The sequence below is a fragment of the Phyllopteryx taeniolatus genome, chromosome 4 (assembly GCF_024500385.1).
Source record: "Phyllopteryx taeniolatus isolate TA_2022b chromosome 4, UOR_Ptae_1.2, whole genome shotgun sequence".
Lineage (NCBI taxonomy): Eukaryota > Metazoa > Chordata > Actinopteri > Syngnathiformes > Syngnathidae > Phyllopteryx > Phyllopteryx taeniolatus.
Window position 1 is genome coordinate 23,608,060 of NC_084505.1, and position 23,805 is coordinate 23,631,864.

Here is a 23,805-nt window from a genome sequence, read left to right on the forward strand (position 1 = left end):
AAAACCGTTAAAAGGAAATGCCTGCCACGGAAGGTTGATTTTGGAGGTGCGTATTATACTCAAGAGATTATTAGACACGAGAAATTACGGTATGTTAATTTTATAATACGTGACAGCACATATGGATACGCTGTAATCTTGTTTTTTTCTTGAGGCCCCATTGTTGCGGCTGGTTCTTGTTTTGGAATATGTGTCCTGAAAAGGCCAAACACATCCAAGTTACTCATTTGATTTGTGGCTATAGATTTCTTTTTTATGAGGATGTTGGCCAAATACCAATTGTGCATTCCACTGTAGGGTTACATTATTTGCAATAAGCCAAACCATTTACCAATGGTCGCAACTTTTCTTATACCACTGGTCACGTGATCCCTTTGTTGTCGGAGCAAAAATCAATTATCGGTCATTCTAACCCCGTCCTATCCATTAACGTCACTCCACTGTTGTGGTTACAGGAAAAGAACACTAGCAGGTCCAATATCAATATAGAGATGAATAATATTGACCCGTCTGTAATAGTGGTGGTGTAACCACACGTAGGCGTATTAGAATGAGGTTAATTTTCGTCCCAGACAGGCCACATATTGGTTTCCCGGTGGGCTCCAAAGCTACTGGGACCAAGATTTTGTTTGACTGGCTTTGTTTGGACACACACAAAGATTGTGTTTCCACCCGGTCACTTGAGCTTTGAAAGCAGTGATTAGGAAAAATGAAGAAAACCCAACAATGGGGAAAGCGATACCGTTTTAGTTTCACTTAGTCGTGATGATCTGTGGACGGCCTTTTTCTCGCTTCATTTTTCTCAGGTTCCACTTTAAAGTGTGTCCCCTGCTTGAAATGATAAACAGAACAAATGGGAATAGGGAGATCAGTGTTGGAATAAAGCAGCACATTTATATTTACTGTTGCGACCTTTTGAATGAATAAAATAGTCGTGGAGCCATCCCTGCCAATTAAACAGTTAAAATCAAATCTCTTTATGTACAAAAGTCATGATTTATCAATTAAGAAAAAATATAAGAAGGTGCATTGCCAAGTCTCAAGAGAGGTTATGAAATAAGAAGGCACACCAGAAGCTAAGTTACTGTAACGTAAAGCACCTGCAATATTAATGATGATGTAGTGTAAATGGGTCTGTACAAAGCAAAAAAAAAACAACTACTTAATAGAAATGATGATGATAATTAAATCTGCGAGGGGTGATGAACGCACCCTCGCAGCCCTTCTTTTCATGGCGAATCCTCAAAATGATCATCGAACCAACTAACGTTGTGCTCCACCCACGTTACATTTCACATCGTCTATCTGCTTCTGATTTCAGAGTACAAATCCTGGAATTCGGTCAAAATGGCTGCGTCAAACCACAATGGCCGACTTCCCGTTCAGTTTCATTGCTGGGTCCTGCAGACTTTTTCGTGTGCCCTTTTATGATAGAAAGGTCCACCCAATTTCAGGTTAATCAGTGAAACTAGTATTGAGGTATCATTTTTTTTCTCACTTTCCAGGGGGCTCGACTAAATGAATTTTGGTAGCAGTCGTGTTCTGGAACCCTCTGAAATCAGCATTATTGGCCAAGTATGCAACAAGACACAAGGAATTTTTCTGCGGTACTTGGAGCGATTCTAGTATCACAGCAAACAGCCACTATGACAAAATCTACTTTTAGGACATAAAAAAACACTAGTATGGAGAGTCATTGAGCAATGAAAGTGTACCACTAGTGTGGTGATACTGATATAATGGCAATTGTGCAAAGCATAATGCACGTGAAAATGTGTGAGTTTTCGGGAATGTTGAGGTCCCCCAAAAAGCTGGTTTGAAAGATTAAGATCATGAACAACAATTTCAAGAGGGCCTTTGCAGTGCGTGGTTAGGTCACTAACAAAAAGTAAAGCTCGACAAAGTTAATGTACATCAAGTTATGGTTAATTTTGTGAATAATGTAAATTTTCCCATAAGGTTTTACAAAAGTCTGCGTTGTTTTCACATAACCATGCCAACGAACTAACACATGTGACTCCAGAACTTTAAGGTTATTTTTTTGTCTGCTTGGGGGGGGGGGGGGGAGTCGCGTTTCCACTGAGCACAATAGTTCGGTTGACAAAGGTGCAGTTTAGACTGTTAAAAAGTAATTGTAATACCATTTATGCTGATGCAAGTCTGTCCGCCTATCAATGCAATACAGCTTGTCTAGCTGCACCCTGTTGGTTCTGTTCCATTCCAGTTGGTACTAGGGATGGGCATGATAGTCTATTAATTGTTGTAATTGTGAAACATTTGGTCAATTGAAAACAACTGAGGCACAACAGTCATCCACCTGGCTGCAACCTACTATTCATTTCATTTCAACTAGTGTGTCTTCTAAAGAACAACATGACATTCAGAAAGTCCAAGCTATGGCAGTACTTGTTGTCATAGCTGATTAAGAAATTGTAATCAAATGCCCATGCCTAGTTGGTACCTCAAAGAAAGTGTGTTGAATGGTATGGCACAAATCATTTATTTGGATACCCGAGTTAACTGAAACGTTTGGTGGAATTGCGGCTTTAAAAAAAAAAGTCACTAAACCTCTCACATCACGTTCAATGCCTGCAACTGTGTTCTTGTCTGTCTGGCTGTTTGTCTTGCAGCTCCCTTCGCCTTAACTCGCAGGCTAGTCGGGATAAGATGCCAGCCCCAAGGTTAGCTCCACATGTTGCTTGGTCGTATGATGGCTGAGGGAAGTGGGGGTTGGGGGACACACGTCCTCTGAATCTTTATTTATAGATCCAAAGTCACCCCGATCACCTCGCCACTTAAACTCTTTAAACCCAACCGTAGTGGAAGTCCCAAGGTGTCCTGGATGGCTTGACGCTGAACTGGTCCTGCACTATCAATGAAACACTTAAGTGGGGAATACATCATTTAGTACAATGCATTTCAAGTGAAACTGGAGTTGAAAACAAAATTCTGAAGGATCATCCCCATGGTTGCACACAACATTGTGAAGCAATCACACCAAAGTACTGGAATGCGAATTGTGGCTAAAGAGAGTGTCTCAACAAAATGGAAGATCATTTTTAATACTGCACAGGGAACACATTTACAGCAAGTCTCCACACTTGTATCCATTGGAGAGACTGCTTGCATGCTTCAGTGCTGCTGTTCAGACTTTCAAATTTGGGTTACGTCACTGTAGAAACGAAACTTGGTGAGGATTCTGATTGGCAGTTGTCAATTTTATTTTTTTGTACATCATTTGCAAAAAAAGCGTAGTTTTAAGTTTGCATACCGTTGGGCGATTGAATGTCTTTTATCGCTGTTATTTTCCATCCATGCATTTTCTATAGCGCTTGTCCTCACTTGGGTCGCGGGTGAGCTGGAGCCTATACCAGCTGACTTTGGACGAGAGACAATCGCAGGGTACATACAGACAACCATTCACACTCACATTGACACATACAGTATGGACGGTTTAGTCTTCAATTATTTTAACATGCATGTTTTGGGAATGTGGAAGGAAGCTGGAATACCCGGAGAAAACCCACACAAGCACGGAAAGGACATCCAAACGCCTAACATCAGAACTGTGAGGCAGACTTGTTAACCACGACTACGCCGTGCTGCGCTGTTATTTACTGTCATCTAAAAATGGAAATGAAAGACTGATGATCTCCAAACCAAAAATAGCCCTTGCTCATTCTGGTATTTCATTCCTGTATCGATCGCACGCTCACTTAACCTAATCAGGATGTTACCATAGCTGTAAAAATAATGGCCAAACAGTCCTCCCCGCACCGCCCAGCACAGTGAAAGTGTGTCACCACTTGGATGTTGGTGTAAATGGAACGTCGGTCCTATGCGCTATCTTTGGCCTTCCAGCTGTTGAGGCAGCTGCTTTTTTTAAACTCCCCGCCATGCTTGATCGACGCTGCCGGCCTCCCTGATCCCTCCGCCGGCTCCGCCACTTTTAAATACTCTCGGAGGCCCTGCCGATGGCCACCTCTGATCTGACTTAGCATTCCTCTGCGTTGAGCTAACTCAGTGGCAGAGGTTCCTTTCGTTTAACCTGCTAACAGAGTGCTTGGTTCCAGGCGACTTTCCAACAGCACCTTGATGGTCCACTGGACATTTCAAGCACATGAAGTGTTCATCAGTCTTTGTGTTTACGCAAAATCAATGACAAAATGAACCAATTGAACTTGCTAAACCGCAGCCCCCAAACGCAGACTTGCCAATCAACAGGTCTCATTTGTGTTTGTGTCCAATGCATGCGCCCCATACACGAATCTGCATAGTAACTGGCAAGTACAATTTAGCTGCTTGGTAATGAAGTGCCGCATCCTCTCATTACTGTTTTAATGGGAGCTCGTGCACACTGGACATTTCACACTCAGTTTTTAGATTACAAACTCAGCAAGTAGCTCCTCCCCTAGTCGTCATGGTTACCTAAGCCATGCTCACAATTGACATTGCAGTAGAGGGCTGGTGGGGTGAGCAGTGGCTCATTTGCGTCTGAGTATTAAGAAAAGCGCTATACAAATCTGATTTATTAGTTATATGAGACAGGACCGCCACTTCAAAACAGACTAATTTAAGCGAGGCTAGAAAAAAAGAGTCAAGGTGTACTGTAATTACTGTACTATTACTGAAATACTGTAAATACTGTTTATTAAAATCATTCATTAAATTATTCAATTTATTTTATTTTTTTTTATGTGATAAAATATTCAAAATATACCTCCTTTTAAATGACAATTATGCTTATATTATGTGCTTGGGGCACCCACAAAAGTGACAAGTGTTATTTGGAGGTTTTTTTTTTTGTTTGTTTGTTTGTTTTGGGTTTTTTTTATTTCCCAAAACCTGATAAATTAAGAGTCTGGGTAAAGCTAACTTCAGTTTGTGGAATTTGTCAAAAATCAGGCGCACATTTGTCTTCTCCAAGGTAAGTAAAGTACTCATTTTATCCATAAAATAATGTTGTGCTGTTCTTAGCACATTAAGCAAAAATGCTATGCCACTAACTAAAGGTCTTGTTGCCATCTGTGGCGCTAGCAAGCTTAACCAGCTAAACTATCGGGGCTAGCTTCAAGTGCCTGGTTTCATATTTGTATAATTTTAGTAATAAGCAGAAAGCTCTTCAGCCTCAATGTTGTTGTCCTTTAGATTACCATCTTTTTTTTCTAAAAAAGATTTTTACATTCCTTTTCAAACAAATAAAATTTCCAAATTAGGAGATGCATGCTTTTTATTGGACATCAGCTATACTTAAAGAAAAAAATAATATATATATATATATATAAAATGTAACCTATAAAAACAAAAACATACCTTTTTTATCATTGAACAAAACATACTGAAACAGAAAAAAGTAATTAGCTGAGCATTCACGCTCTCCCACCACAGTTCTAATTAAGCCTCCTGAATAGAGTGTCTTTGGAAACGTAGCAGTTTAAACATCAGGAATCTAAGGTTTACGTTTAAATAATTATAATAATTGATCGCTTCAATCGGCATTATAATCAATGAATTGATCCTTAAGAATTAAATGGTTTATTAATTACATCATGAAGCAATTGTATCAAATTTGAGTACACCACTTGCCTCCTGCAGCGGTGCTGTTGATTCAATCTCAGCTGGCGTGCTGTCCAAAGAAAAGCAGCATGACGTCAACAATGGGCAGCATTATCCTGTTCAATACGATACTGGTGTGAAAACAGGAGTTCAGAACATTCAGATATATTCTCCACTCCAGCTGCAAGTAATACTTTAAAAAGCGAATTGGTTAATTAATTAACCCACAAGAAGCGTGTGATTTTAGTTTGAAAATCCTCATTCATTTTGTTCAAAAAGATAAAACGTCAATGACTCGCTGAAAATGGAAGAGTCCATATTAAAGCACTTCATTATGCTGGATGGTCTCTTGCTTTTATGACAGGTGGTCGAATAAATTTAAGCACTGTGCTGTATGCTCCTAAGCTCTAAAGGTGTCAATAGAATTAAGCATTGTACCCTTAAATGTCCATCAAACCACTATATACTAGCTTACAGGATTAAGTCTTGTCCTCCACAATTGCGCCGTACTGCTGTTTTACTGCTGTAAAGTGTCACGCTTTTAAAAGCCTGGGTGATGAAGCGGTATAATGAAACTCCTCTTCCGCTCTGAATTCCCCTCAGCGCTTTGCCAGTCGGGTTGCAAGCACGGAGACTGCGTGGGGCCCAACAAGTGCAAATGTCACCCCGGATTCACGGGGAAGACCTGCAATCAAGGTGAGTGGGCTGAGCCCTGCATCATCTAAGACTCACTACAACCAAAGCAACTACATGGTTCAAGTGATGCAATATGGATTCTTTTTTTTGTCCACCCCATGTAGCCCGGTTCTGATAACACAATCAGTAAGGCCAATTTCTTTGTGTTTGATGAAAACAGAAGGCGTTTTATTTTGATAAAAAAAAGATGAATATGAGACAAGAGATCAACATTTCAGTTTATATTTCAAGGTGTTTCCATTTGGACCTGACACAACTTAAATAAGACTTTATATTCACTTACAAATCCTTTGCTTGCAGCAACTGCGTCAAGCTTGTAACCAATTGACAACAACGTTTTCACCTGTCAATTTCAAGACTTATATCCTACAAAGCATTCATTTTACCTGCAAAAGAGGAGACTGAAGGAAGTAGCCACCACAATTACTAAAGTAAACTAATCTCTAAACTTAAACAAAATAAAGCATGAATTTTACCTGCAGCAGAGAATACTGACAGGAGTAACTCCAAAACAATTTACATCTCCAGACATAAACCCAACAGAAGATGCATTTTGCCTGCTAAAGAAACAGACAGGACTAACCACCAGAACAATTTTAATCTCCAAATTTAAACCCAATAGAGCATGCATTTTACCTACCAAAGAGAAGACAGAGTGGAGTAATGACTACAACAATTTCAATCTCCAAACCTAACCCATAGAGAATGCATTTTACCTGCAGAAGACCCCCAAAACTATTTGAATCTCCAGACTTAAATCATATAGAGCATGTATTCTACCTTATAAGCAGACAAAACTATTGGGAGTAATCCTCCAAAACAAATTCAGTCTCTAGACTTTAACCCTGTAAAGCATGCCTTTTACCAGGGGAAAAAACGCAAATTAAAGGAAGAGACCCCCAAAACAATTCAACATTCTCCAGACTTAAACCCTGCGGCGCATGCATTTTCACCTGCTCGAGATAGGAGACTGAAGGGAGATACACCCAAAACGTTCTCAATCTACAGACTTAAACCCAATGGAGCGTGCATTTTACCTGTTAAAGAGGAGACTGAAGGGAGTTGCCCCTAAAACATTAACAATCTCTAAACTTAGACCCTAGAGAGCATGCATTTTGTAGTCGGCCTTGACAATAACACACACTCCACATCATAGGATAACCTCTCAAGATAACTTTTTAGAGACGAAAACCGTGTCCTAGCTGAATTTGACCGTAAGAGAGCAAAAATGCCCAAGTTAGTCCTGACTATCACTCAATGCTGTCCTGGTAACGAATTCTGTCATCGTGGGTCTTAAAGTCCATAGCCTCGGTGTGGTAGTGTTTGGTCACTGAGCGAAACTGTCTTTGTTTTTATCACAAAAGTGTGGCGAGGAAATGCTGATTGGATTCAAATGGAAATGAGTGTTTCCTCTTTCCCACCAAGATAAGATCTCAATCACTGATCCCTCATCTCAACCTTTTGTGCACATTTTTGTGCACTTTTTTCCCCTCTCTCCTCACTGACATGTTGTAAGAAAGAAACCTGCTTCACGGAGGAATTTACGCCCTCAGACGGGAAAAGGTTAATGTGTGTCATTAAAAGCCAGGTTGGCTGGAGGGGGGGAGACGTTCAGATCCTTTTCGGAATGTTCCCTGAGTCATTGTGCGCGTCAGGCACATACAGTAGATGGCTCCCCATCCAGATGGCTCGTGCTAATCTAACCAAAAGGATCTCACGCCAGACCATCGATCCATCCATCTTTTATACCATTTATCATCATTAGGGTCGCAAGTGAGCTGGAGCCTATCACAGCAGACTTCGGGTGAAGGATGGGGCACACCCAGCCAATCACAGAGAACCCAGAGAAAAGCCACACAAGCACAGGGAGAACATAAAGAGTTCAAACGCAAAAGCCATCAAGCTCCATATAGACAAAAATAGAGCCACGGCTACTAGCAGACGGCTATCATAGCATTTATCTTTTGAACAGCACATTGTTACAGCTGTTTGTTTTGTACAGTTGCTCTATTAATAAAGTTGAGTTCAGTTTCACTATTTTCGTAGCATTCTGTGTATGTACATTAAGAAAGCAATATAAATCATGCATCTTGTACAGTATATCAAATATTTGTTATTTGTTTCACACAGAATTTGGTGATAAATTATTTGAAGCAACAAAAAAATTGATGGGCCACTTGGGCCTAAAGAAGCAGCGCTCCAAAAAGCCCAACTTCCAGTCACTACTTTGGGGAGGTTAGTGTTAGTGATCAAGTCCGCAGATTCTACCAATGTTGGTCGCATTTAAGTGGGTCGACAGGATATGGAGGATAGCAGCAGTGAAAATCGATAACTGACTCTGTGCAATCAATATGACTTTTCTCTCCCTTTGAAGGGTTTGAATTAAGTGTTAATCTAAGTCAATGTAAATTAAGGCTTAGTTTAAGAGATTGTAGTTTTTGTATACTCACCTGTGAGTAATTTTTATTCTTTTCATTTCAAAGCATAATATCGTTTCAGTGTAATTTTATAATGATGTGAAATTTTGGGATTGTCTGTTTTTAAAATGAATAATTTTCTCGGAGCTGTCTGGTTTTGCAATTGAATGACATCAAAGACCTCTTTCAATAAAAGTTAGATTTTATCCAAATAAGCCTCTTAATTGCTTAATACATATTAACTTAGAATAGTCCAATTTAAAATGATTAGGCTTAACCTGGAATGAATCAGGAATTTTTGAAAAATTGTCATTTTCCTCACTTTACAAAAATTGGAATTGTCTGCTTTTTGCATTTGAACTCTTCACCCGCGAACTCCACACAGAAAGGCCGGAGCCCAGACTCAAACGCCCTACCTTAGATCTGTGAGGCGGCTAAACATGCATCCACTGTGACGCCCAAGGCCAGACCGTTTTATCGGAATAACTCACTGAACCCACGTGCCATTTCATTTCTGGAGACAACCTCGGGTGTTTTGAGCCAGCACACAATATGGAAGGGGAGTGAATTATTCATGAGCCATAGATTAAACTGGCTCATTTACATGCATGCCTTCATTAAACATTGATTTGGGGTTTACGATTGATGTGCGTCGCAGCCTGCGCGCCCCTTATCAACCCGAGCGCTATAAGTCACCCAACAGCTGGCGTGTGCCAGTAAAGGAGGTCAAAATGTTTAAATCACATGATGATCTGAGAAATGAAACCGTAGCTAAGAGCCTAGATCAGTAAATGCAACTGAAACACGTCTGTAGTGCACCTGCATTAGTAAATGGACACGCATTCCTGTGCTTTAAGTGGGAGGTGGAGACAGACACATGACCCTGCAGGCGCTCTGACCAGCAACGCTGTTAAACAATCTGCAAACGCAACACACAACACAGGAAATGTTGAGCACTTACGCCTCACACACGTGTACCAGATGGGCTGGATTTTTTACAAAACGTCATGGGCTGTCAGATAAGAACTAAATTATCTCATTGAAAACCATGTGCTTAAATACTGTACTCCCTACCAACTGCTTATGACTTGAGTCAAACATTATAGTATTATGTAGTATTTTAATGATTTCCCTACAAAGGGCTACAATCGCATTCAGCCTCCCTTAGAGCCTGTCATTATGCATGCCGAAATGCCTTTTTTTTTTACCCCAACCCCTATCTTAGTATTTATACGACTTCCTTTGCTATTACTGTGCTCACCGTCTAGATGGGATTGCATATAAATGAATCGTTAAACAAACGGCTGTCAGGATCCTCCTCCAGATGCCTGCAAGCATTTGAGGATTTTAATCACACTGCGTAAAAAAAACCATCACCGCGATAATCTGTGCCGACAGTTTGGCGTCACGGACCGGTGATAGAAGCGAACCTTCTAATTAGATGATTATTGCGTATAGGTGGCTTTAATGAGGTTGAGTTGAACCGCTATTTAAAGACTTTGCTGGAGGCGCCATGTCTCCACCTCCATCTTGAATGTGGCTTTCCAAATCCCTGCCTATTGTTTACAGTCAAACACCTGACAATGCTTCACATATATGGTGGGCCAAAAGTTATTTACTTATTTAACGAAAGAAGGAAGAATGGAATTTGAAAGGATGGATAGATACAAGCAAACAAGGGTGGTGTGAAAGGAGCGAAGGGATGAAGGATGGAAGGTAAGAAGGAAGAAAACCTTTCCTTTTAACAACAATAACCGTTTGGGAACTGAGGAAACTAATTGTTGAAGCTTTGTCGGTGTAAATCTTTCCCATTCTTGCTTGATGTACATCTTCAGTTGCTCAACAGTCTCCATTATCGTATTTTGCATTTCATAAGGTGCCCCTCATTTTCAAAGGGAGACAGGTCTGGACTGTTGGCTTGCCAGTTTAGTATTTACACTCTTTTACTACAGAGCCACGCTGTTTTAAAACGAATTTGGCTTGGCATTGTCTTCCAGAAATAAGCAGGATGTCCCTGAAAAAGACGTTGCTTGGATGGCAGCATAGGTTGCTCCAAAACCTTTATGTACCTTTCAGTATGAACGGTGCCTTCACGGATGTGCAAGTTACCCATGCCATGGGTACTAACACAGCCACATACCATCACCGATGCCGACTTTGGAACTTTACACTGACATTGTGACATATTTTTCTCAGTTTAATTCAAGTACCTGCCCAGTTGGTGTTTAGTACCTACCCACTCTGCTCAGCTAAATGACAACACGGCATTTCCAAGTTTTCAGAGAGCGAATCTCAGCCGCTGCCGAGCTGTTAAAATACAGTCTATGAAGTATACAGATGTTATGTTTTACAACAATACTTAACTTGATTAATAATTTATGCTGTAACAGTTGTGGATGGAATAGCGAAGCTTGCATTCAGGACACTCCTGTCACTCTTACAGAACAGCGACCTGGTTAATACGGTGTAAAAATGCTCTTTTTCAGGTAGTATTCTCTATATTTGGAATGATGGAAACTAGTCACTTTCCACGGCTGCTTGTGAAATCATTGGTGTCCAGAGCAGTCAAGTGTAGCACTATCGTCTTCCCTGTCCATACAAACAGGTGTCTGGTGCCCGAGGAGAACATAGTTTGACAGGGGGAAAGCAGAATGCCTCAAATTCCTCAGGCTTAAGCGTTTGTCGTCAGGGCGATGATTTGCTTCTTTAAATGGAAGCAGCGGTCTTTTAGCCTCCTGATGCGCTTTACTGAAGGATGGTACAAATCCGTAAGATACTGTAATTCCCTAAGATCCTACTACAAAAAAAGGAGTGGATGAACGGCTGGCAGGAGAAAGAGACCACTTTCTCCCAAATGGCCTTCTTCCATGTGCATTTCCACAAGTGTAATCCTCTTTACTGCATAATGTTCCTCTTTACTTTCCAGGAATGTGGCGGTCAGAGGTGTTCTAATCCATTGCCTTCTCATTCTCTTGTCCCTCCACCACTCTCTTTTAAATTACCTTCTTTCTTCCTAAACCATCTTCTTTTGCAAGAAGAACAGCTGGACTATTTGACTCCACCGATGTGGTCCAGTCACCTACCCATTTATCTACCGGAGGACCATCATCCGGTGACGGAGGGTGAGATTTATCTTTCCGACGTGCTGCATGGCGAAGGAGTTGACGTCACTCCCCATCTCTATCCCTAAAGTCCCCTTCTTTGAGGGGAGGTCACAAGAAACATCAATCTAGAACCAAATTAGAGGAATGCCCGCATGAAATGCAGAGCATGTGTTGATCCTAAGCCTTCTCCTTTGCCATCTTGCGCTCCTTAAAGGCTATTCTCAACCCTTGGATGCCGCTTGCGACCACTCCTTCACCGTTAGAACAGTGCCTGCAGAGCTAATCCTTGAGAAAAGGAGCCCATTGCTCAGATGTTTGTCTGTAGGGAATGCAGCACGGCATACCTCAGTGAGACTTGTTTCCCCACTACATGACTCCACTTCACTTCCAACCACATGGCAAACACCTCATGATGGCCATACACTGTGAGAATTAAGAGATTAAAGCTCAACTCACTTTCGGTATCTGTTTTCCAGTGTAGTCGGTATAAGAAGTAGTACGACTGTTGGTTGAATTTGTAGTACAGTGAAGCCTGCCTATTCTCGGTTTGCTATTCACAATTATTTTTCTGAGAAACCTATGTTTGGCTATTCGCTGAAAAACTTTTGTGCTCTTTCTGTAATTCTCAAAGATGCCATAACAAGGCACCAAAGCCCTGGATAATGGGAAAGTAGTAATTGTTGTCAAGGAAGAATGTTAAAGTGATGCATCTCTACTGAGAGACTAACATCTTTGTATGATGGGGAGGAGTTTGGCTAGCCTGGAACTTCACTGCATGTGATGGTACTTGGATACTTGAAGATTTGAAGAATGATTTTTAATATAGATATTAGGTAGAAATGGTCCTTAAAAGCATATTCCTTTGTGATTAAGGAATCTCTATAATGAGTACATACACCTGTATGTATGCATTTAAGCGTTCCTTGGAGTTTTTGGCCCAATCATGGTACAGAAGGTTAATAAAACACTTTATTTTTGTTGTTTCTGTTTTACCATGTCCTTTTTGGCAGCTTAGTCATGCAGCATTGTGGATCTGTGTGCCTTATCATGCCAGAAGAGCATTGCTGTGAAACACAAGTGTTTGATATACTCCCTTTTGTTATTATTAGCATTGAGATATTTATTGGAAATGTAGAAGGAGGTTTGAGAGGGAACAGACAAAGATAAACAAGCGAATGGAACTAAAAGCAACAATCGTATAAGACAACAATAACATTGTACGGGAGTTAGATTTTATCTGTATCTGAACTGGGAATGCACCCTGTAAGAAAGGGACGCGATGAGTAGCAAATACTGGACAGGACATGGGTAGTGAGCTACCAAGAAAGCACTGCACCTGTGAAGAAGGGATGCGGCGAGTAGGGAAAGGAAAAAGGGGTGAGTTGGCCAGGCAATGCTACACCGTGTGAGGAAAGGGACACAAAAAAGACAGGACAGGACATGGCTTGTGAGCTAGGCAGTGTTACTTCCTGTGAAGGAGGGACATGATGAGTAGCGGATGGGACATAACAGGAGCAGGCCAATACCTTGGACACTGCGGTGAATTGGGATATGAAAACAACACTTGTAAAATGGTACAGTGTATGCCCCCCCCCCCCCTTTAGAGCTTCACCGCCACCCTCCAGCCTTGAGCTATCACACTTGTAGACTTTTCTCTTTGTCACTTGTATCACAAACTCTTAGTATCTTATTCTTTTCTCCTCAAAGGCTGTGTTTGGCATGTTCTCTCCATCATTATTGGGGCAAAGGCCCTTTTAGATTTGCTTCATTCTTTTTTTGGAAAATGACAACAATCCTGAAAACGCACCAATTTTGATTTTGATGAAAATCTATGTATCATAGGGATCTCCAATGTGATGCTTCAAACAGTAGCGCCCCCCCCCCCCCCCCGAAATGTAGGAAAAAAATATATTTATATAATAATTATGAATGTATATCAATTTAAATAATAATAACAAATTATTGACATGAAATTGGAAGGACATGACTGTCATAACAGGATGCAGACTCATGCCCAAAATTGAAAAGAAAGTCGGTCATTTTGGTTTGAAGCAGACATTGTAGGCAAATTGCAGAGCTCATATTTTGACAAATACCTACGAAGTGACTTGCCCAAATGAGCCCCAAACAAAAGCAAGTACTGTATATTGGTCATGTGGTCAAGGTTTTCTCACATAGGCAGAGGATGGCGTCAAAGTTTAACGATCATTTAGAGCAGTGTTTCTCAAACTGGGGTCCATGTGCAGTAGCTAGGGGGTTTGCAAAATTATTTGCATTAAGTTATTACGTAGGCGCATTTTAAAAACTGGATACCCTACTTATGGTTAATGACATGCCAATAAAACAAAAATAATAATAATTCGTGCCTACCTCAACTTTGAGCCAATTAAAAGCTCCGATATGATTGTTTATCACATAAATCTGACATCCCTGCATGATTTAGTTGCTGGGGTGGAGTGGTTTGAGAACAAAAAGCATATTTCTTTGGAGAATATATTCCTATTTTTTAAAGCCGTGTTTTCTGAATAAAAAGGGTAATGGTATGAGAATTCAGTATTTTTTAAATCCACTGGCTAAAATATTACTTTCTTCTCTCAAACGTTGACATTAAATGCATAATATTATGACTTTATTTTAGAAAAATACGACTTTATTCCTGTAAGATGTTTTTTTTTTTTTTAATCCTGACAGTCTGTTTGTTCTTGTAAAGTAAAATATTTTTTTCTTTCTCGAAAAATACAACTTTATTGTCATTAGTCCTTTTCTTTCCTCAAAATAGTGATCCATCATTTTACAAAAAAAATTCCTCAAAGGTTTAATTCCTATAGCAACTAGGGGTACACGTGGTGTTTATGTTTAACTGGTGGAAGGGTTACTAGGGGATCCTTTGAAAAATGTCTCCCCTGAAACAGGTACCTGTCCCCAATAAGTTTGAGAATCCCTGATTAAGAGGATTTGCCATTTAAAAAAAAAAAAAAAAAAAAAAAGTGTTGCAAGGGTCCGTTCAACATTGTTTGCAGCTTTAGTTTCAATTTGTTTTGAGCTCTTTTTTCAGCGCCACGGGCAAGCAAAGACCTCACTGGACGGTGTCGCTTTTGGTTCTCAGTTGTCACAGTAATGAGAACACCCGCCGTCAGCCTTGCAAGAAACACGCGTTCCTTCGGTGGGCAGACGGCGCTAATTAAAAAAGTGAAGAGTGAGGTTTTTATTTTTGACGTGCATGAGTGTGCACAGGTGTAGAGCGTTAAAGATGAAGCAGTTAAATGTTTCCCACTGACAAGCGTTCATATGAAAGTGCAGGTGAATTATTTTAAGGGCTTTAAAAACATAGGTGTTGTGTGTGGCCCTGCAGTATGATTTATTATTGGGAAAATATGACCTGTAGTTGACCTGTTCTTTTGAACAAATAAAGCAGTAAAGTTCTACTCAGTTTTCTCATGCAAGCCACGAATAAGGGTGCAAACAAAATGGTTGTTCATGCTTCCACTGGCCAACTGTTTCACTTATTGTAATTGTTTAAGGAGTTTTACTGAGATTTGACAGAAACGTCACTGTAACTTAATGAAGAAAAAAAAAAAATTCAGGCACTTTGAGTTGTTTTTTTTTTTTTGCTTTGCATTTCTTGCGACTGATATGGTTGATGTTTGCTGAAATGCTGCCCCCTATGTGTTTGGAGTGCAGACAGGGAATGCATTCCACAGCTGCATTCAAAGCTTATGCCAACTGTAGTCACCCATTATGCAGCGAGGCTTTAGCAAGCTGCTATTAATAGATGTGTTCCATCATATGTCCAAATGAACCCATGGTTTACTAAATTTAGAAGGTACGCAGAAGTCCCACCAACAAAGCACTGCGCACGTGTCCTTTACAAAGCATTCATCTGACCCGAACACCTTGTGATGATGGAATCTATATGAGCCCATGATACTCTATCCTAGATAAGAGTGATTTTTTTTTTTACTGATGTCATGGAGACCACTGTTGATGTTCTGTTTGCTCCCAGTAGATCTTGGGACTGCGTACACTTTGTGAGCATGTGAACTATCCCCTTAAGCTCTTCTTACACGCTCCATAGAACTGACTGAAGAAAGCTAATTGGCTCTCCCTTTACCAAAGCTGCTGAAATAATAGTCTTAAAAAGTAAGCCCTTTAATTAATGGAAAAATATCGTTATGTACTTCCTAGTTGGACCTGTGTGTCAACGTAAGTTATGTTCAACAAAGAATCCTCACAATGCAGTTTTAGTATTGGATCTGGGCAAGATTCAGAGGCTAAGTCTGGCAGTTTTATTTTATTTATTTTTGAAATATACATATTTCTGGGGTTGAAAAGCTCGGCTTTATTACATAATATAGCATTTTGAGGGAGGAACTCAAGAAATCTACTCCTTAACGGATTTATACACTTTTCTACCAAATCATGTCAGGAGGTCATGCTGGTTTGTATCCAAGTTACTGCAGTTCCTCACAATGTTGTGTGTGTCAATGTCTATGAAGCCACTTCCCCCTCTGCAGTTGAGTAATTAAAGCCTCCAATGCAATTTACGTTTGGAGGGCACGATTATGCTGCCAGTTCACTAAGGAGTTAAGTTATCAGGCCTATTAGTCCCACCTGTGATTTTTCACACTGGGAAATGTCAAAATCATCCTCCACCAAGTCACCCCGGGGGCCGTTGGGCATAAATAAGGAATAAAGCTGTCACATTTGCCTGGTTAAAGCATTTAGGAATCAAGCGTAAGAAGAAAATGAAGTTGTATCAAGATCGTTTCTCAGCTCGGTGACAGGTCCAAAGCAGCAATGCCAGTGACGCGATTGCAACGAGGGAATGAAGATTTATAAAGTTATTAGCTCCACCTGTGCTCCAGTTGTCAAAAAGACCTAGTGAAAAAAACGACTAATTCTTTCTGATGGGCTTTTTTACACGCCCAATGGGTGGCCTGTCAACATGAAAGAAGCCAAGAATGACACACTGCTTCTATGAGAGACGTCCTGGTGGACTTGAGTCAGCGGGATTTAATAACATCTATCCATTACATGCAGCTCGGTTTGAAAAATTCAGTGAATTTTCCGAGTTGGAAACTTTCTGTGCGAAGCAATGGAAATTATCCAGCAATCCCCAGTATATAGTACCTGAGTAATATATATTTTTGCATAATCCTGACTAAAACAACCAGATTCCATGCAAGTACACTTGAATAGGAAAGTTTTACTTACAAATCTGTTGAAATGTCAGGATTTTAAATTGTATTATTGTACATGGATGTCTGCTGATGACAAAATACAATGTTTATATTTGGTTGAATATGATACCTGTCCATTCACGCTTCCAATATTTTAAAAGTTCCCTATCTAAACTTTCTAAGGATATTTAGCAGATATTTACCGGAGATTTGATTTGCAACCTCCTTACAACCCTACTTGTTGCTGACTTTCTTCCTTCCTGTCGATGGTGAACTTCGAGGGCATGTACAAACATGTCCCCCCCCCCCCCCCCCCCCCGCTCCTTCTCCACAAACATAGACAGCTCCACCTGAGTAGATCCAACCTCTTCACCTCTGCCCACCCTGACTAATTTCTGCTCCTCCCTCATCCTGCTTATGCCGTCCCCGTCTTGTCTGCAGATTTGAACGAGTGCGGGCTGAAGCCACGGCCCTGCAAACACAGGTGCATGAACACCTACGGCAGCTACAAGTGCTACTGCCTCAACGGCTACATGCTGATGCCCGACGGCACCTGTGGAAGTAAGTATGTCTCATAAATGTGAGGCTAGTACAATATGTATCAGAATCAGAATCATCTTTATTTGCCAAGTATGTCCAAAAAACACACAAGGAATTTGTCTCCGGTAGTTGGAGCCGCTCTAGTACGACAACAGACAGTCAATTGACAGAACACTTTGGAGACAGAAAGACATTGACAAAAAAAAATAAACAGTCACTGAGCAGTAAAGGGTTGCTAGTTATCTGGTAATGCCGGTACATTTAAAAAAATAAAAAAATTTTTTACAATTGTGCAAAAAGATGCAGAGTCCTCTAGCACTTAGAGCAGTTCGAATGACTAATATTGCAATAGTCCCGTGCAATGACCATTGTGCAAAGGGCGCTGAGACTTCAAGGAGCGGATGTGGTTTAAAGTGACGAGTAGTGCGATAATCCGGGACAACGTCGGTTGTGCAAATGTTACAGATACTCCTCAATCAGTGTGCAAATGGAGCAGATGCTACTCTGGCATGAGTGGCCATTATATGCAAATAGTGCAGCATGCCGAGACAACTACAGTGAGTGCACGAGTAATACATAATTGGCCCCACAGAAATGTGACAACGAACTCAAGTCAAAAAATTGCCAGCTTGTTGTAATGGAATTGTAGGTCAGGTATTTAAGAAGTTGATCGCAAGAGGGAAGAAGCTATTGGAATGTCTACTAGTTCTAGTTTGCATTGATCGGTAGTGCCTACCTAAGGGAAGGAGCTGGAAGAGCTGGTGACCGGGGTGCGGAGGTTCCGAGAGGATTTTGCACGCCCTTGTCTTAGTTCTGGCAGCGTGCAAGTCCTCAAGGGTGGGTAGGGGGGTACCGACAATCCTTTCAGCAGTTTTGATTGTCCGTTGCAGTCGGAGTTTGTCCTTTTTTGTAGCAGCACCAAACCAGACTGTGATGGAAGAACACAGGACTGATTGTAAGACCGCTGTGTAGAACTGTGTATCTGGGATAATACAATACAATTTAAGCAATCCCAGAAATTACGGGATAACAGCAGCAAAGTGGACAGCAGCACCACACAAGAATATCCAAGAACTGAACAAAATGTATGCATAAATTTACATCAGCTACTGACAGCTGAATTCTCCATGGAAACTGTACCTAAATACTGTAAATGCTATACAGTACTTTAGATATAAAGAAATCAGTGATTAGCAGCAACAATAGTCAGCAGCATTGTATGTAGTGAAACAAACTCTACATGTATTAAAAAATAGTTATTCAATACCACACTATGCATATGTTAATGTATATGCAGATTTCAATGTCAACAAAAAGTACCGAGTACTAAATATATACAAGTAAATATGAGCAGCAGTGAGAATAGTCATCAATGACTCAGCATGGAGCAAAAGTACTCTATACTATACTATGCATACATGCAGAATGTGAACAAAAAAGCAGATATAGTCAACAGAATTTTATGTAGAAAAAAAACTAGGTCTCCAAAAACACCAGCAGTATTAACTCTGACAATTATGAATAATGATGTATAGAAATTGAATGCTTAAGTATGCATACTATACTGTGCTGTATATGCAAATGTGAATATTAACAAAAGCAGCACAGTTAGTCTGCAGCCTGACGTATTTTGAATAACGCAAAAGTCTTGTCTATGTTGCCTTCTTTCTTTCTTGATAAATCCAATATGTAGCTCAATTTAGTGCAAAAGTAGTGGTAGCAGTGTTGCGTGTAGATCAGTAGTGCTCTATAATGATTGACACATTAGACATTACAGCGATCATTTGAGCAGGGTCTGAAAAGCTGACACAGTACAATCAGATCATATAGGAAAGCAGGACTTCGAAAAGCTGCTCGCATGAGGAGGTAAAAATAAGCAAAATTAAAACCTCTTCTCACCGAGGCACTGTCCTGACTGAGATTGTTAGATTGTAATCGGTATAATATTTCCAACGCAGTGTGTTCGAATACATTCCATCCATATAGGAGTGTAAGAAACCCAAAACCTTTAGGGACAATGCAATCTTATTGGCTGCCCTGTGGTGTTTCGCAGCAAGGAAGTTGATGCCTGTGCATGTCTCCTTAAAAATTCCGTCACATCGCCGAATAAACATTCTCTCCTCGTGTTCTTCCACCTGAGCCTCCTGTCATTTCCAGTATCTGAGTTGGTTTTTTTTTCAACGCTAACCACTTGAGGCTGTGTTCTGAAGTGCTGCGTGAAGGACGGTATTAGAATTGTCTTGGCCGTTTGAGCTCTGATCAATAGATAGCGCAGCATTTAATCAGCCTGCTCCACCTTCCTCAAACTGCGAGACGTCGACAACCGCTCTAGCAGGACAGACATGGCTTTTCAATTTTCTCTTCACAGTTAGAAGTTATTGAGATGACATGAGCAAATTCCATTTGACCGTGTAATCGTTTTGTAGGGATTCCATGCTTTTGATGTGCACACCATGGACCAACAACTTCGAAGCTGATGTTGACGATGTCAAACCACTGGGCCACAGCTACCCTGTTAAGTGTTACAATTTCCTGACTGAGAAATTAATCCAAGATGCAGTGCTGAAAGCGCCAAATGCTAGGCAGTAGATAAAAATAGAATCTATTTAGAATCTATGGACAGACAGACTGATGACTCGGTAGGTAGGTAGGTAGGTAGGTAGGTAATTGGATGGCTATCTTGTTAGGTTAATAGGTAGGTTGTTCATTCAGTAGTTGGTTGTTGGTTGTCTTGTGGTGCTGATAAATGATGGAGAGGTAAGTAGGTGGTGTAAGTAGATAAGTAAGTCAAGAACCAATCAATTTTCGTTCGCTCACTGATGAATGAAGTATATGTTGATAGTTTTGGTTATGGTTAGTTGTTAACGGTTGGTTGGTTGGTTGTTTTTTTGGATAAATTCACGGATTGATAGGTGTTAATATTAGTTGGTTAATCGACAGGCGGTCATTAATCATTGTGCTGAATGATGGATAGGTTGGTAGGTACAGTTAAGGTTAGTAGTGGACATTCTGACAGTTGTACTGATAAATAGGTTTGTAGCTAGGATTAGTGCTAGGGCTAATGCAGCAATGGTTGGTCGACTGTTAATTGTACTGATAAATGATAGGATAGATTGGTCGGTTGGTAGGGTTAGTCAGTTAATGGTTGATCGACGGTTGATTGACAGTCAGTCAATGGTCAGTCAACAGTCAATTGACGGTTGGCCATTTTCTCTGATGATTGACTGCAAGGTCAGTAGGTAGGGTTATAGTTAGTTTTCAAAAGTCTGTCTACAGTCGGTCAAACATTCAGATAAATAATGGACAGACTGATAGGGTAAGGGCAAAGGTTAACAGTTGATTGTTAGTTGGTTAACAGTTGGTCGGTCATTGTGATTAATTATGGACAGATAGATTTGTAGGTAGGGTTAGCAATAGTCAGATGACGGATGATCGTCAGCTAGTCAACAGACAATCATTCTGACAAATGATGGATAGGTAGGAAGGTTATTCTTGGGATTAGTCATTCACAGTCTCAACGGTTGGTTGGTCACAATGCTAAATGATGGATCGGCTGGTAGGTAAAGTAGGATTAGGGTTGGTGTGTTGATGGGTGATTGACAGATTATTGACAGTTGGTCAAGGCTTAATCAACAGTCAATTGAAAGTCAGTCTGTCCATTCTGATAAATGACTGATAGGTCTGTCGGTAGGGTAATGATGAGTTGTCAACAGTCGGTTTACATTGGGTCGATCGTTCAGATAAAAATGGATAGGTAAGTAGGTAGGGCTTGGATCGATTGTCGATTGTCAGTTGGTGAATGGTTGGTTGGTCGTTCTGAGAAATGGGTTAGTCGTCAACATTCAGTGGATGGTCAGGCATTCGTTCTGATAAATGATTGGTGAGGGGGGCAGGTAGGAAGGGTTTGTGGCGATAGTCAATTGTCAGGCGGACAATGGAAGGTTGATAAATGTTGAATGAATGAGTATGTAAGTGGTTAGGTAAAATAAGTAGAGAGATACAATATGTAAGTAAGTTGGTCAAAGTCGATAAATGCAATTGTGGTTTGAGCACAGTCGGTCTCTGAAGCACTAGAATGTAACAATGGCAGTGTGTTTTGTTCCTTTGTTTGCGCCCCACAATCAACCTTATCCTGTGTGGGATAGTCGTGAGAGCACTTTCTGTTTGGGCACCAGCTTATGTCTTTTTTGCTTTTGTAACTACCAGACCTTCGCACTTGCGGCATGGCCAACTGCCAGTATGGCTGTGAGGTCCTGAAAGGAGAGGTCCGATGTCAGTGTCCGTCACCAGGGCTACAGCTGGCTCTGGATGGCAGAACCTGCGTGGGTAAGTGACGTCACCGTCTTTATTTACCTCCTTTGGCTTGAAAGTTGAGCCGCTAGCTGCTCCTCCCTCTGTAGAACGACTCAAGCAATACATCACCAACAGGAATGCTGTGTTTTTCTCCTGGGTTCTGAGAGAAAACATTGATTCATTACTTGTACATAGCACGGCATATAAAATAATAAAAAGGGTTTAGTAGAGCAGAACTGGCAGCAAAAAAAAATCTGATCTGGACGTCCTCCGAAATCAAGGCCAGTATTTTTCACCACAGCATTTAAAGAGCTTGATCAAGAGCTTGAGCTGCCCTACCCCGTTCTTTCAGTAAGTTCCCCCTGACGAGTTTTCATTTCTGCCCTACGGCCCCATATAAATTTCGGGTTGGGTAATTGTAGGACACGGAATGGACATCAGTCATAAAGACAGGGCGAGGCGAAGCAAAGCCTGCTGCAGGTGTTGCATGGGATGAGCATGAGCAGCTTCCGTCTCAAAAGCTTTTACGGCTGAGTTTTATGACCTCCCTGTTTTGTTTCAGGAGAGACCGTCCACCAGAGCTCATGACAACGGTCTTTGTTTCGATGGTTCTATTTGGCAAAATTGGCTGGTTCTTAGCACGTGTACCTCAAAATATGAAGTTTCTGGCTTTGAATTGTTGAACGTACTCCCCTAACAAAACGTATGTTAGCTTCAGTGAAGACTCTTGATCAATGTTGTCTGCCTCTTTTGCTGAATTTACACGACATGGTTGAAGTGACACAATTAGGATATGATAAATGATGTCATAATACAGGGGGCAAACGCATTAAATGCCCTGCCCTCAAATCGGAAACAAGCTCTCCAGATTGTAAAGAATGGATATCTGCCAATGGGACTGCAACTTAACCAGACAGATCATATCTACCCCGTCAATATGAGCCTGACGGCATAGATCATGGATATTATTCTTGTGGCTCTGCCTAAGTGCCTTCTAACTCTGGGAAACCACTAGCCACAGTGGCTGGTAAGCAAAAAAAGTGAACTTCAAGTCCTGATTATATCATTCTACCCATCTCTGTAGGCTTTAGCATTGTAGAACCTGTCTATTGAGGCATGAGATGTTCCAGAATTAATATTTTATGCCTTTTGTTGTTACAGTACTCTGCAAGCTCGACTCCCAGCAAATCTGTCACAAAAAATCTAAGCTATAGGTTGGCAACGTGGAATCTTCTAAATTGTTTACTTCTGTGATGTTGCTGCCCAATGTTGGCATATTAATATTATTAAGTTGTGTGCAGTGCTCCCCCACTATAGCACAGATTTTGTTATGGAATGTATCTACTTGTGTGTTGTAGAAATCCCTTGTATATTGGGGAAATTTGCAGTTCTTATTGCGATCGTTTTTATTTATTTTTTACAGCTTTTTACATTGACTCAATTACATTACAGATTCAAAAACAAATGGATTAATGCACTAAAAAGTCAATATAAAATAATGAACATTTAAGCAGCCGCACGGGATTTACATTCTCTTTCGCTCTGATTGGCTGCTGATTACATCATACTGGGCTTTCTCGGATAGAAACATGTTCAGCTTTGTTTGAAGTCCTATAATGGCCCTCAAGAATCCTACATCTTCGAAGGCTTCTGGTAATTAGCCTAAGCACCAGAGGAAGATCCTGACCATTCAGGAGTTGATAAAACCCCTGGATATGATTCGAAGAGTTATGCTGCCGTTATATTGAGAGCGCTTTATTTCCATTCCATAGCAACTGGCTATGGAAAGCCATATCTTAGGCATTACAGCCATCTATGGGTATTCACAGCACCCAGCACTCATCAATACTAGACAGTGTTTTCTATATAATGTGTTTTAAAAAGTGTGTTTCAGTTTAAATGTGTTTAAAGTGTGAGGAGGGGTCAAATTGTTTATATCGTGACTTTGGGTCTGGAACGTATCTCCCACGATAAACGGGGGTTCACTGTAATGCATTTTGGGTGGATGGTTTCAGGTGT

At 40.7% G+C, this 23,805-nt stretch overlaps 1 protein-coding gene and 1 long non-coding RNA gene across 8 annotated transcripts in view; one reads left to right on the plus strand and one right to left on the minus strand.

Moving 5' to 3' along the window:
- Positions 1-23,805, plus strand: part of npnta (nephronectin a) — a 52,108-nt gene that overhangs the window by 14,360 nt on the left and 13,943 nt on the right. The window contains exons 3-7 of one of the 7 annotated variants that reach the window (XM_061770763.1): positions 2,631-2,681; positions 6,160-6,252; positions 11,705-11,791; positions 17,395-17,514; positions 21,700-21,819. In XM_061770763.1, the coding sequence (XP_061626747.1) occupies positions 2,631-2,681; positions 6,160-6,252; positions 11,705-11,791; positions 17,395-17,514; positions 21,700-21,819 (471 nt within the window). The remainder of the gene's footprint in view (positions 1-2,630; positions 2,682-6,159; positions 6,253-11,704; positions 11,792-17,394; positions 17,515-21,699; positions 21,820-23,805) is intronic. The other 6 variants (XM_061770764.1, XM_061770765.1, XM_061770767.1 and 3 more) reach the window with 6 other exon arrangements.
- LOC133476839 (uncharacterized) overlaps positions 1-23,805 on the minus strand; it is a 37,430-nt gene that overhangs the window by 5,211 nt on the left and 8,414 nt on the right. Inside the window, exon 2 of the long non-coding RNA XR_009788155.1 lies at positions 21,847-21,946. This is a non-coding gene — a long non-coding RNA (uncharacterized LOC133476839). The remainder of the gene's footprint in view (positions 1-21,846; positions 21,947-23,805) is intronic.